At 43.9% G+C, this 12,352-nt stretch overlaps 1 protein-coding gene across 1 annotated transcript in view; it reads left to right on the top strand.

The window, feature by feature from the left end:
* Positions 1-6,533: 6,533 nt before the first annotated feature.
* The window catches only part of LOC140467120 (polymeric immunoglobulin receptor-like), a 63,817-nt gene continuing 57,998 nt past the window's right edge, over positions 6,534-12,352 (top strand). Inside the window, exon 1 of the mRNA XM_072563186.1 lies at positions 6,534-6,597. Coding sequence (XP_072419287.1) covers positions 6,561-6,597 — 37 coding nt within the window. The 5' untranslated portion in view covers positions 6,534-6,560. The remainder of the gene's footprint in view (positions 6,598-12,352) is intronic.

Below are 12,352 nucleotides of genomic sequence, written 5' to 3'. Positions count from 1 at the left end.
TGCCTTTACTGCCCTCTAGATCCTGCACATTGATCTCTCTCTCCCCTCATGAACCAGCCCTTGCTGAACTTGAACTTCAGTTCTCTTCCTTTCCAACTTGTGGCCTCTCATCATCTTCCTGGGTCACTTGTTGTATCAGCCCTTTGAGCCCTGAAAATTCAGCCCCTGATCCCACTATGAGTCCACACACACATCCGCCCCCCCCCCGGATGAAACCCTCCTTCTCCAGTCGGAGTAAGGACCCTTCAGTACCTGTACCCTCCTTCACACCGATCCTCAGACGACTCCAATCCAGGCCTATCACTCAGGCTGCTCTCCGGGGGGACAACATTTCGATGATGTCACACACGGTGGAGTTAGAGCCCACAGCGGGCAGCACAAACCCAATTTCAAGATTGTCCCAAAGCTCGACCAGTGGGGTAAGAAAATATCCCGACTGTTTCACTCATTCCCTGGGAATTTGAAACACCCTGAGGCTCTGATAAGGGTTTATATTAATGATTACATTCATCAAGTACTGGATGGAATGTAGTTGCTTTAAATGCATCTGTGTTTATTAAATATTTCTTTCCAGTTAAATTTCTGAAATATTGTCTCTTCAGTTTCAGGTGCTTTTGGACAAAGAAACACATGTCAAAGGTCAAAGCAAAGTGGGTTTTTTTGCCATATACTGGAAAAGCAAATAATTTTGGGAAGTAGGCAACCTGAAGCTTTTAAAAGAGATTGTGTTTCTGGTCTAAATGTCTGAACTAACTTGAAGAGAAATCCTCAGCCTAATCCTGTTGTCCGAATTTATCCCACCCACAAACCCTCTGCAGAGCTGTGTGCTCTTCCCTTCTCTGTGTGTGACTCTGTGTTTGAGATTAAGAGGATGTGGTTTAGTTGTTCACTGTTCTGGCAATTGATTAAAAAAAGGTTTGTTTTGATAAACAAGTTATTTTTGGAGTACGTCAAAGAAATGAAAGGAACATCTCTTTTGTCGTTAATAACTGTGATAAATAGAAATAACTGAACCATTTTAGTGACTATGTGAAATATTGATACCTATGGTTCTGCTTGTGGAGCAGTGGGATTTTATTAACTCTACACTCTCCCCATCAGAATCATAGCTGAGGTAAGAGCCTCCACTCCCAAACCTGTGGGCCATGATGTAGAGGTGCCAATGTTGGACTGGGTGGACAAAGTCAGAAGTCACACGACACCAGGTTATAGTGCATCAGGTTTATTGAGATCACAAGCTTTCTGAGCGATGGTCCTTCAGGTGAAGTCACCTGACGATGGGGCAGTGCTCTGAAACCTCTGGGCACAATCTTCTCTGCCCAGAGGTGGTAGGCCTGGAGGTGGCAAGTGAGCTTTATTAGCTCGGATGGTGGGGCACCTAACCCAGTCACCTCTCCACCCTTGATTGAATTTGGATCTCATCAGAAGGTCCAAGCTCCAACAACACCAACCCACCACCAACTGAGACCCTTAAGTGCTCATTCAAGCTTCAGGTGCTCTTTTAGTTCCAGGAGAAAGTGAAGACTGCAAATGTTCGAGGTCAGTGTCAAAAAGTGTGATGCTGGAAAATCACAGCAGGTCAGGCAGCATCTGAGGAGCAGGAGAGTTGATGTTTCAGGCAAAAGCCATTCATTAGGAATGAGGTCTGAGGGACGGGTAGGGGAAGTGTACTGAGAGGTAAATAGGAGGGTTGCTGGGTTCGGAGAGGGTAACTGGGAAGGTGATAGATAGATGCAGGTGGGGAGTGACAGTGATAGGTCGGAGGGGAGGCTGGAGCGGTTGGTGGGAAGGAAAGTGGACGGGTAGGGCAGTTCAAGAGGGCGGTGCCATCTTGGAGGATTTGATGTGGGATGAGGTGGAGGGAGGAGAGATAAGGAAACTGGTGAAGTCGTTATTGATGCCGTGTGGTTGGAGGGTTCCCTCATCTTCCGCTAAGAACCCTTCTCTCACTCTCTTTCCCTCTCCCTCTCTCAGGCACACCTACTCACACTCTCTCTCTCTCTCTCACCCACACACACACTCTTTCACTCTCTCCCCCAACACACAAACTCTCTCACTCTCTCTCTCTTCCCCTCACACACACTATCACTCTCTCGCTCTCTCTCATACACACAAACTCTCACTCTCTCCCCCTCACACATACTCACAAACTCTCTCACTCTCTCCCCCTCACACACACACATAAACTCTCTCACTCTCTCCCCCTCACACACACATTCTGTCCCATTCACACACATTCTCTCTCACTCTCTCTCCCTCACACACACACTCTCTCATTCTCTCTACCTCCCCCTCACTATCTCACTCTCTCTCCCTCACACTCACTCTCTCACTCTCTCTCCCTCACACACTCTCTCGTTCTCTCTCCCTCACACACACTCTCTCACTCTCTCTCCCTCACACACACTCTCACTCTCTCTCCCACACACACACTCTCTCACTCTCTCTCCCACACACACACTCTCTCACTCTCTCCCCCTCACACATGCACTTTCACTCTCTCTCCCTCTCACACACACTCTCACTCTCTCCCTCTCACACATACTCTCTCCCTCTCTCTCTCCCTCACACACACATACTCTCTCACTCTCTTCCCCTCACACATGCACTCTCAATCTCTCTCCCTCACACACTCTCTCTCACTCCCTCTCCCTCACATTCACTCTCTCACTCTCTCTCCCTCACACACACTCTCACTCTCTCTCCCACACACACACTCTCTCACTCTCTCCCCCTCACACATGCACTTTCACTCTCTCTCCCTCTCACACACACTCTCACTCTCTCCCTCTCACACATACTCTCTCCCTCTCTCTCACACACACATACTCTCTCATTCTCTTCCCCTCACAAATGCACTCTCACTCTCTCTCCCTCACATACTCTCTCTCACTCTCTCTCCCTCACACTCACTCTCTCACTCTCTCTCCTTCACACACACTTTCACGCTCTCTCCCTCACTCTCACTCTCTCTCCCTCACACAAAATCTCTCACTCTCTCCCTCACACTCACTCTCTCTCCCTCAAATGCACTCTCTCACTCTCTTTCCCTCACACACACTCTCTCACTCTCTCTCTGTCACACACACACGTTCTCACTCTCTCTACCTCCCTCTCACTCTCTCTACCTCCCCCTCACTCTCTCGCTCCCTCTCCCTCACACTCACTCTCTCTCCCCCTCGCACACACACTCTCACTCTCTCTCCCTCACACACACACACACACACACGCCCTCTTGCTTGCTCTCCCTCACACGTTCACACTCTCCCTCACATGCACACTTTCATACACACACACACAGACACACACAAATCTATGGTGTAAATTTGCGTTTGCAGATACATTCTAGTTTGTTAAAAAGCACTCAATCTATCGACAATCAGTCAATGTGATATTTTATAAAGTCCTACTTTTGAAATAAAACCAGTCTGACTCCAAGTTGGGCCACAGACTCTAAACTCATCCCTGTAATGCATTATTTGAGCTGAGATGTCACTTATTTTATTTACTGATAAAATTTTCAGATATATCAGGGAAGTGACTTGAGAGAAATTCTGGGATTTACATATTAATCAATCAAAACCTGCATCCCCATTCTACATGATCAAAGATTTAATGGCCATCTACGTTTCTCTGTTACATTGCATCAGTTGTATGACACTTTCAACTTATAATTGTAAATCCTGTGTCCTATGTATCCTGTCTCACTAGCTACCTGACAAGGGAGCAGCGCTCCAAAAGCTTGTATTTTCAAATAAACATGTTGGACTCATACATGATGTTGTTATCTCCACACTCAACCATTCCAACACCATCCCAGCTAACCTTGAATCTTCTAACTGACACTCATCCATATCTCTGCTCCATAAGGTACTATATAAATGCAACTTGCCATATTTGCAAACAAGGCAAGGATTTGAAAGAAATGAGTGTGCTTCTCAGTTCATTGTATTTCGAAAGTTGCAAATCCACCTATCATTCTGAAACAATTTGAACATTTATCCAGATGTTACAAATCAAATTAATTTCAATAGAACTGAATAATTTTAAACTTTTATCAAATTAAAATGTAAATCTGGTAAAATAGTTTTCCTCTCAAAATTACTTTATTTCTAAAAATGTTTCTGTCTGCAGCATGCTGCATGTGAGGTGCAAAAAACAAGTTTCCACACTTGTTGCATGGTTTGATGTTCATTGTCATTTGACACTGGAAGAAAAAAGTGTGAATATTATCAAGGGGGATGTGTGATAGATACCCATGGGTGTACAATAAGACTCAGTGTTAGTTACTTTTGTCTGCAAATTGGAGAGAGAGTGCCCTGGTACAGCACTTGCTGGAGGCTAATGTTGTGGGCCCTGGTCCATTTGAAGGACATTGTTGGATGTGGATGGAACAAACAGAGGACAGATGTATCGGGGTCCGGCCTGAGCGGGATGTAGGTTATGAATCACAAAGAGGACAGGTGAAAGGGGAGAGAAGATTTATCGATTAATCCACAGGGGAGATTCCAAAGGACCAGAAGAAGAGTTATTAATTAAACTGTGCTGTGAACTGGAGTTAAAGTTCCTACAGTACTGAACATTTTACATTGTCCAGGAACTGTATGACAAAAATCTCAGGAGTCCAGGAATATGTCACTCCCTGTTACAGCCGGGACATTACACAACTCTTCCAAAGGCTTTCAAAAAGCTGAGTAGACACTTGGGACTTGCCTCCTCTGTCACTGGTAAAAACCCCAGAGCCTGTGGGGAAAGCCCATTGTGAAACCACAACCCATACCTGCAGACACTGTAACACCCTCCTGTCACCCATTGACTACAGCTCAGTAAAGAGGGAGAACTGTGTCACCTGTAGCAATATGTCTGCAGCCACGTTTGCACAGCCACTGACAGAAATGTTCAGTGGACAGGCTTTCTGGAAAGGCAGGGTGGGGACAGTTTTCTTAGAGCCCACATCAGTGTTAATCAACAGGATATTGTGGGTGGTACACTCTGGGTCATTCAAGGCTGTACTGAGAGTTTTCAGATGCAGCCCTTTGATCACAATCTCTGGGAAGGAAACCTCCTGGGACAGGCTCATGTCCATGTTGTGGGTGGATCACTGCACCATTCCAGTTCACCAGACTCACTCATCATCAACCATGTCCTGGTGAATACAAAGCCCCATGTTAATCGGTTCACCAGAGGGATCCTCACCTTAGAATTGAAGCTCACTCCCAGTTACTCAATCACAGCTCACTTCATCCAGAATTTTCTGTCCATTGTTGGGTTTCTTTTTCTCCCTGAAATCGACCCCATGTCTTGTTTACTTCGATCTTGTGGAAATGGAGCAGAGGATGTCCTTCTCGTGCACATCTATCAGTTCAGATCCTGTCACAATAATTATTCAGCACTGACAATGGGAGTCATTTCGCCAAAAAGCAAAATTTTATTAAAGATCCTACATTGAATTGCAGGAGTACTTTTCATGAAAGAAATCTATATTTGTCAAAATCTGTTTGTTGAAATGTTCTGACATTGGAGAATGAGTCAGTTGGTGTTCATCTGAGAATAGGAAAATGGAACAAGCGGAGTTGGCAGATTCTGGACTCAGCCTGGGGCTCGCCCGACCCGGCTTCTACTCGTCATTTTTTCTGTTTCTTGATCTTCTTTTTAAATTTGTTTCAGAGTTTCTAACTTATCTTGTGGAGAAAGTGGCGGTGACAACATCAGAGTGTGGCAGCAGCCTAGGGCCTGGTGTGGAGTGGAGTTGGTGGTGGGTGGGGGGCCTGGAATAGAGTGGAGTGGACGGTGGGTGGGGGATCTGGAGTAGAGTGGAGTGGGTGGTGGGTGGGGGGCCTGGTGTGGAGTGGAGTTGGTGGTGGGTGGGGGGCCTGGAGAAGGGAACGTGTCACAGATGATGGTCAGAGGTTTTCTTGCCTGATTGGGGTCAGCTCAGTGTGAGGGGAGAGAGAGAGACCACGTGTGGAAATCCCCCAGCGTGGAGAGACTGCAGGCTATAGAAGGACTGTAATGTCTACCTTTTAACTTTATCTCCTTATTTCCCTAACATATACAATGAAGAACTGTCATGTAGAACTTTTAGACTTTTTTTCTCTCAATGTTTTGAACTAATCCATTTTAGTCCCTAAGGTTTGTGACTATATACTTTGTCCCTAAGATGGCACCGTGCATGGCAACATTGTACACTTTTCACTGGACCCCTGTACTTTTGTACTTGAGCACACATGACAATTAAACCTAATTCTAATTCAGGATAAAAAATGAGCTTTGATCACCATTGTCCTCAGCATCTGAACTCTTCACCACCTTGATTTCAGAATTCTCTGTTCATTTAATGAAAGTTAATTTAGTTCTTCTTTTAAATATAACAGACTTGTAACTGCCCCTTCAGGGTCAGTTCTCACCATCTGGTTGAGTGTGGTTTCAGAAGCTGGTTTCCTATGTCCACTTCCTCAATTAAATTGTCGAAGACATTGCAGTACACATTTACCTCAATGTGAGAAACAAGAGCTGAGGGACTGACATCAAGAACTGAGCTGATCTTTGTGAATAAAACGATGTGGACTTTGATTCTCCTCATTTGTTCCATTTCCGGTGAGTGACCATCTGACGACAATCAATGTTTGTTGAAGTCCACTGTCTGATTTAAACAGGAGAGACACTTAAATATTTAGATTTAGATTACTTTACAGTGTGGAAACAGGCCCTTCGGCCCAACAAGTCCACACCGACCCACCGAAGCGCAAACCACCCATACCCCTACATTTACCCCTTACCTAACACTACGGACAATTTAGCATGGCCAATTCACCTGACGTGCACATCTTTGGACTGTAGACATGTAAAGGCAGAAAGGAAGATCTTGTCACACAGTGACAAAATCTTGAATTTATGATTTTTTTACAGGACAATTGATGAAATATCATTTTGTGTTGCTCAGTTGCACAAGTGGGCGGCACGGTGGCACAGTGGTTAGCACTGCTGCCTCACAGCGCCTGAGACCCGGGTTCAATTCGAGTTTGCACGTTCTCCCCGTGTCTGCGTGGGTTTCCTCCGGGTGCTCCGGTTTCCTCCCACAGTCCAAAGATGTGCAGGCCAGGTGAATTGGCCATGCTAAATTGCCCATAGTGTTAGGTAAGGGGTAAATGTAGATGTAGGGGTATGGGTGGGTTACGCTTCGGCGGGGCGGTGTGGACTTGTTGGACCGAAGGGCCTGTTTCCACACTGTAAGTAATCTAATCTAATCTAAAAGTAGACAATTGATGTAGATTTCTCTTTCTTTAAGAAACCATTTTCCTTTCAGTCTTGAACTTAAACCAAGCTGCTTATGGTCTTTCATTTACATCAACTTAACATTTCAATGTCGCACTGCAACAAAATTATTGTTCAATATTGACACTTCACCTTCATTTATAATCAAGCTGTTTTGACACGATCAAAATTAAAATTCCCAGCATAACTCTTAACTTGTTATTCACTCACTGTAACTGTCCAAGTCTTTTTGCAGATCCTTTGTTTTTTTCCTCACAGTGTGCACTCACATCGAACTTAGTCCCATAAGTAAACTTTAATCTGTTATACATTGTGTTGTGATATACAATCTTATGCTCAGAATACTCGTTTCCAAACTTTCCTGAGCACCCTTCAGTAACTGATATTCCCCTCTATTTCCTATATAATTTAATTCTTCTCATCAAGCTCAGATAATTACATTTCCCAATCAATTATTACATGGTTCTTTCAACGGTCTGAAAGAGAGTACACATTACAGAAGAGGAGGTTCCTAACATCTTAAAACACATTAAGGTAGATAAATCCCCAGGATCTTATGAAGTGTTTCAAAAGCACATTTGGGAGGCCTGGGAGGAAATTTTAGGGCGTCTAGTGCAGATATTTGTATCAGCGACAACTGTGGGTGGTGTGCCGAGAGATTGGAGTGTGGCTAATCTTGTACAATTACTTAAGAAAGGCCACAGGGAAATGCATGGGAACTTCAGATTGATAATCCGAACATCTCTTGTGGATAACTTGTTATAGGGGATTCAGACACACAGGATGTACAGGCATTTGGAGAGGTAAGGACTCATTAGTGAAAGTCAGAATCGCTTTGTGCACAGTCTGGAATTGTATATGACACAACAGCCAACAGGGACTGGAACTGTACATGACACAACACCGTGCAGGGTCTGGAAGTGTACATGACACAACACCATGCAGGGTCTGGAACTGTACATGACACAACACTGTGCAGGGTCTGGAACTATACATGACACAACACTGTGCAGGGTGTGGAACTGTACATGACATAACACTGTGCAGGGTGTCGAACTCTACATGACACAACACTGTTCAGGGACTGGAACTGTACATGACACAACACCGTGCAGGGTCTGGAACTGTACATGACACAACACCATGCAGGATCTGGAACTGTACATGACACAACACTGTGCAGGGTCTGGAACTGTACATGACACAACACCATGCAGGGTCTGGAACTGTACATGACACAACACCATGCAGGATCTGGAACTGTACATGACACAACACTGTGCAGGGTCTGGAACTGTACATGACACAACACCATGCAGGATCTGGAACTGTACATGACACAACACTGTGCAGGGTCTGGAACTGTACATGACATAACACTGTGCAGGGTGTCGAACTCTACATGACACAACACTGTTCAGGGACTGGAACTGTACATGACACAACACTGTGCAGGGTCTGGAACTGTACATGACACAACACTGTGCAGGGTCTGGAACTGTACATGACATAACACTGTGCAGGGACTGGAACTGTACATGACACAACACTGTGCAGGGTCTGGAACTGTACATGATACAACACTGTGCAGGGTCTGGAACTGTACATGACACAACACTGTGCAGGATCTGGAACTGTACATGACACAACACTGTGCAGGGTCTGGAACTGTACATGACATAACACTGTGCAGGGTGTCGAACTCTACATGACACAACACTGTTCAGGGACTGGAACTGTACATGACACAACACTGTGCAGGGTCTGGAACTGTACATGACATAACACTGTGCAGGGTGTCGAACTCTACATGACACAACACTGTTCAGGGACTGGAACTGTACATGACACAACACCATGCAGGATCTGGAACTGTACATGACACAACACCGTGCAGGGTCTGGAACTGTACATGACACAACACCGTGCAGGGTGTGGAACTGTACATGACACAACACCGTGCAGGGACTGGAACTGTACATGACACAACACTGTGCAGGGTGTGGAATTGTACATGACATAACACTGTGCAGGGTCTGGAACTGTACATGACACAACACTGTGCAGGGTGTCGAACTGTACATGACACAACACTGTGCAGGGACTGGAACTGTACATGACACAACACTGTGCAGGGTCTGGAACTGTACATGACACAACACTGTTCAGGGACTGGAACTGTACATGACACAACACTGTGCAGGGTGTGGAAACGTGTGCATGCACCTTCTTGAGTGAGTGCGCACTCACATTTGTCCTGTGTTCCCAATGTTAGTAGGCACTGTCTTAAGTTGTTAATTCTTGATACATTTATTTTTTCAGCAGCATTAGACACTTATATTTTCAGCTTATTTTCTAAGACATCTCAGGGTGATTAGCATATTGGTTGATGTCAGTAACTACATCTGCAACACCCTTCTGGTAACAATTCTCTGCAAGGAAACAAACTGGCAGATATCGAACTGTGCTTTCTGTTGCAAAAATATCTGCAGCTAACAAGGAGAATGTGGAGTCTGATTTTATTCATCATTCACTGCCCAGTGAGTAACAGTCAGAACTGGTGAGTCAGATTGTCAGTCTTGACGTAGGTCTAGTGTATATCCTATTCAGCAGCGATGGTTAAATACTCAGAGACATATACAGGCACAGAATACTCAAGAGAAACGTTTGGATGAAGTCTTATACCTATTTTGTGTATACTATTCAATCTTAAAAATATTTACCAATGTATACTAATGCACATTAATCTTGCTGAATATCAAACATAGGTTCCTACTTCATTTTTTTACAACAGTATGAGTAACATATAACAAATGCAAGAGAAACATATTTAATCTGTGAAAAGTGAACTTTTGCTTGCAACTTGCTATCCAATAGAAACTGAAGGCTGTAGTGGTAATGAAGCCTCTGAGGGACCATGCCCTGAGTTTGTAATTGTTTCTGTTCTGCTGTTGAAATATTGAGGCTCTGTCAATGTCACTGCTCCTCAATGACACACATTTTATACACAGTGCTCCATCAGTAAGGTATCTTTTTCCTTCCATTCTTTAGCTCTAAACAAGTGCATCCACTCCAAATTAATGTTATGATTTTGGCTTCAGTGAAATTTGCACTGGAGACTCTTCATGGCAGAACTGAAGAAATTGCATATTGGGCCCTTTGAGGTTGCTCCATCACTGAACAACATTATGGCTAATCTCCCTCAACTCCTCTTGCCCACACAAGGCCCTTATGGAGTCATAGAGTCACAGAGATGTACAGAACAGAAACAGATCCTTCAGTCCATCTTGTCCATGATGACTAGATATCCTAACCTAATCTAGTCCCACTTGCCAGCACTTTGCCCTTATCCCTGTGAACTCTTCCTATTCATGTACCTGGATAGGAGCCTTTTAAATGTTATAATTGTACCAGCGCCCACCACTTTCCCTGACAGCTCATTCCATACATGCACCATCTTCTCTGTGACCCTTAGGTTCCTTTTAAATTTTGACCTTCTCAGCCTAAACCTGTGCTCTGTAGTTCTGGACTCCACTGCCACAGGGAAAAGACCTCGTCTATTTACCGTATGCATGCCTCTCAAGATTTTATAAACTTCAATAAGGTCACTCTTCAGCCTCTGACACACTGAGGAAAACATTCTTCAGCCCCTAGACCCAACTGATCATGTTCCAATTGTACCCTGAGGTAAGCTTCACTGTCCACTCCACCTCCAATTTTGTTGTCTTCTGCAAACTTACTAACTATACCTCCTACATTCACATCCAAGTCATTTATATAACTGATGAAAAGCAGTGGACCCAAAATAGATCCTTGGGGCACTCCACTGGTCACAGACCTCTGGTCTGAAAAGTACCCCTTCACCACCACCCTCTGTCGTCTACCATCAAGCCAATTCTGTATCCAAATGGTTAGTTCTTCCTGTGTTCCCTGATGTCTAATCTTGCTAACCAGTCTACCATGACGAACCTCTTGACAACATTGACAACCTCTTGCCCCTTATTTTAAACATATGCTCCCAGTCAATGCACACTCCATCAAAGGGAAACATTTCCTCCTGTCTTCCCTAACTATTCCTCCATAATGTTATACACCTCAATTATATCCTCTCTCAATCTCCTTTGTACCACAGAAACAAACCCAATCTTTCCAAATCTGTCATCATAACAAAAACTCACTTCTAAATTCAAATCTAAGGTGATAGACAGACTCCAGCCTAACTATGGTGTAATTGTTAGAGATAAACCTGGTTTGAGAGATCATGAGTAGAATCAGTTTGGATGAAGAATAATTTGGGTAAAGAGGTCACTTGTGGGAGTGATCTACAAATCTCTGAACAGCAGCTGTTATGTAAGGAGAATGCAAGAAGAAATTTCTGGGTGCATGTGATTAAGAGATGGCAATAACTGGGAGTGATTTTAATCTGTCTGATGAGGTTTTGTGGAATGTTTTTCAGATAGTTTCTTCAGCAATTCATTCATGAACTGAGCAGAAAGCTGGTATTTGTTATTGTGCCATGTGACAGGATTAATTAATGACCTCGGAGTCACAGCATCTCTGAACAGGAGGGACCACAGTCCGATTGCATTTTATATCCAGACACAGAAGAACACAAGTTTATTACACAAAATATGAAATTTAAAAGCACATAAATTATCCAGATACACAGTTTCAAAGAATCTTACAACACACAGCAAAACAATTTTTCAACTATTTTCCAACACTATCAATTTACAGCAATTCCAGTCCAGAAAAATTACCCCTCCATATCAAATACTGACGTCCTTTCATCTCTCTTGAATGATTATTCCTAGTTTAGTTCCTCTGATCTCTGCGAATATCTTATATGAATACTCACAAAACTGACAGTTTTCAATGTTTACTTGCTCATACCCTACAAATATCTAACCAATATCACCGGGTTTGAAATGTTTACAATCTACCATTCTGCTGAGATAAATTATTCAGTGACTGCTCTGAAAAACTACATTCGAAGCTCGAAAACATAATTCCTTCTCAACCCAGCGATGATACAGCAGAACTGACCAAAGACATTTCAGTCTCTGAGTTTTGCAAA

The sequence above is a fragment of the Chiloscyllium punctatum genome, chromosome 45 (genome assembly GCF_047496795.1).
Source record: "Chiloscyllium punctatum isolate Juve2018m chromosome 45, sChiPun1.3, whole genome shotgun sequence".
NCBI classification, from domain to species: Eukaryota; Metazoa; Chordata; class Chondrichthyes; order Orectolobiformes; family Hemiscylliidae; genus Chiloscyllium; species Chiloscyllium punctatum.
This window is presented reverse-complemented; position numbering and strand designations above follow the sequence as displayed.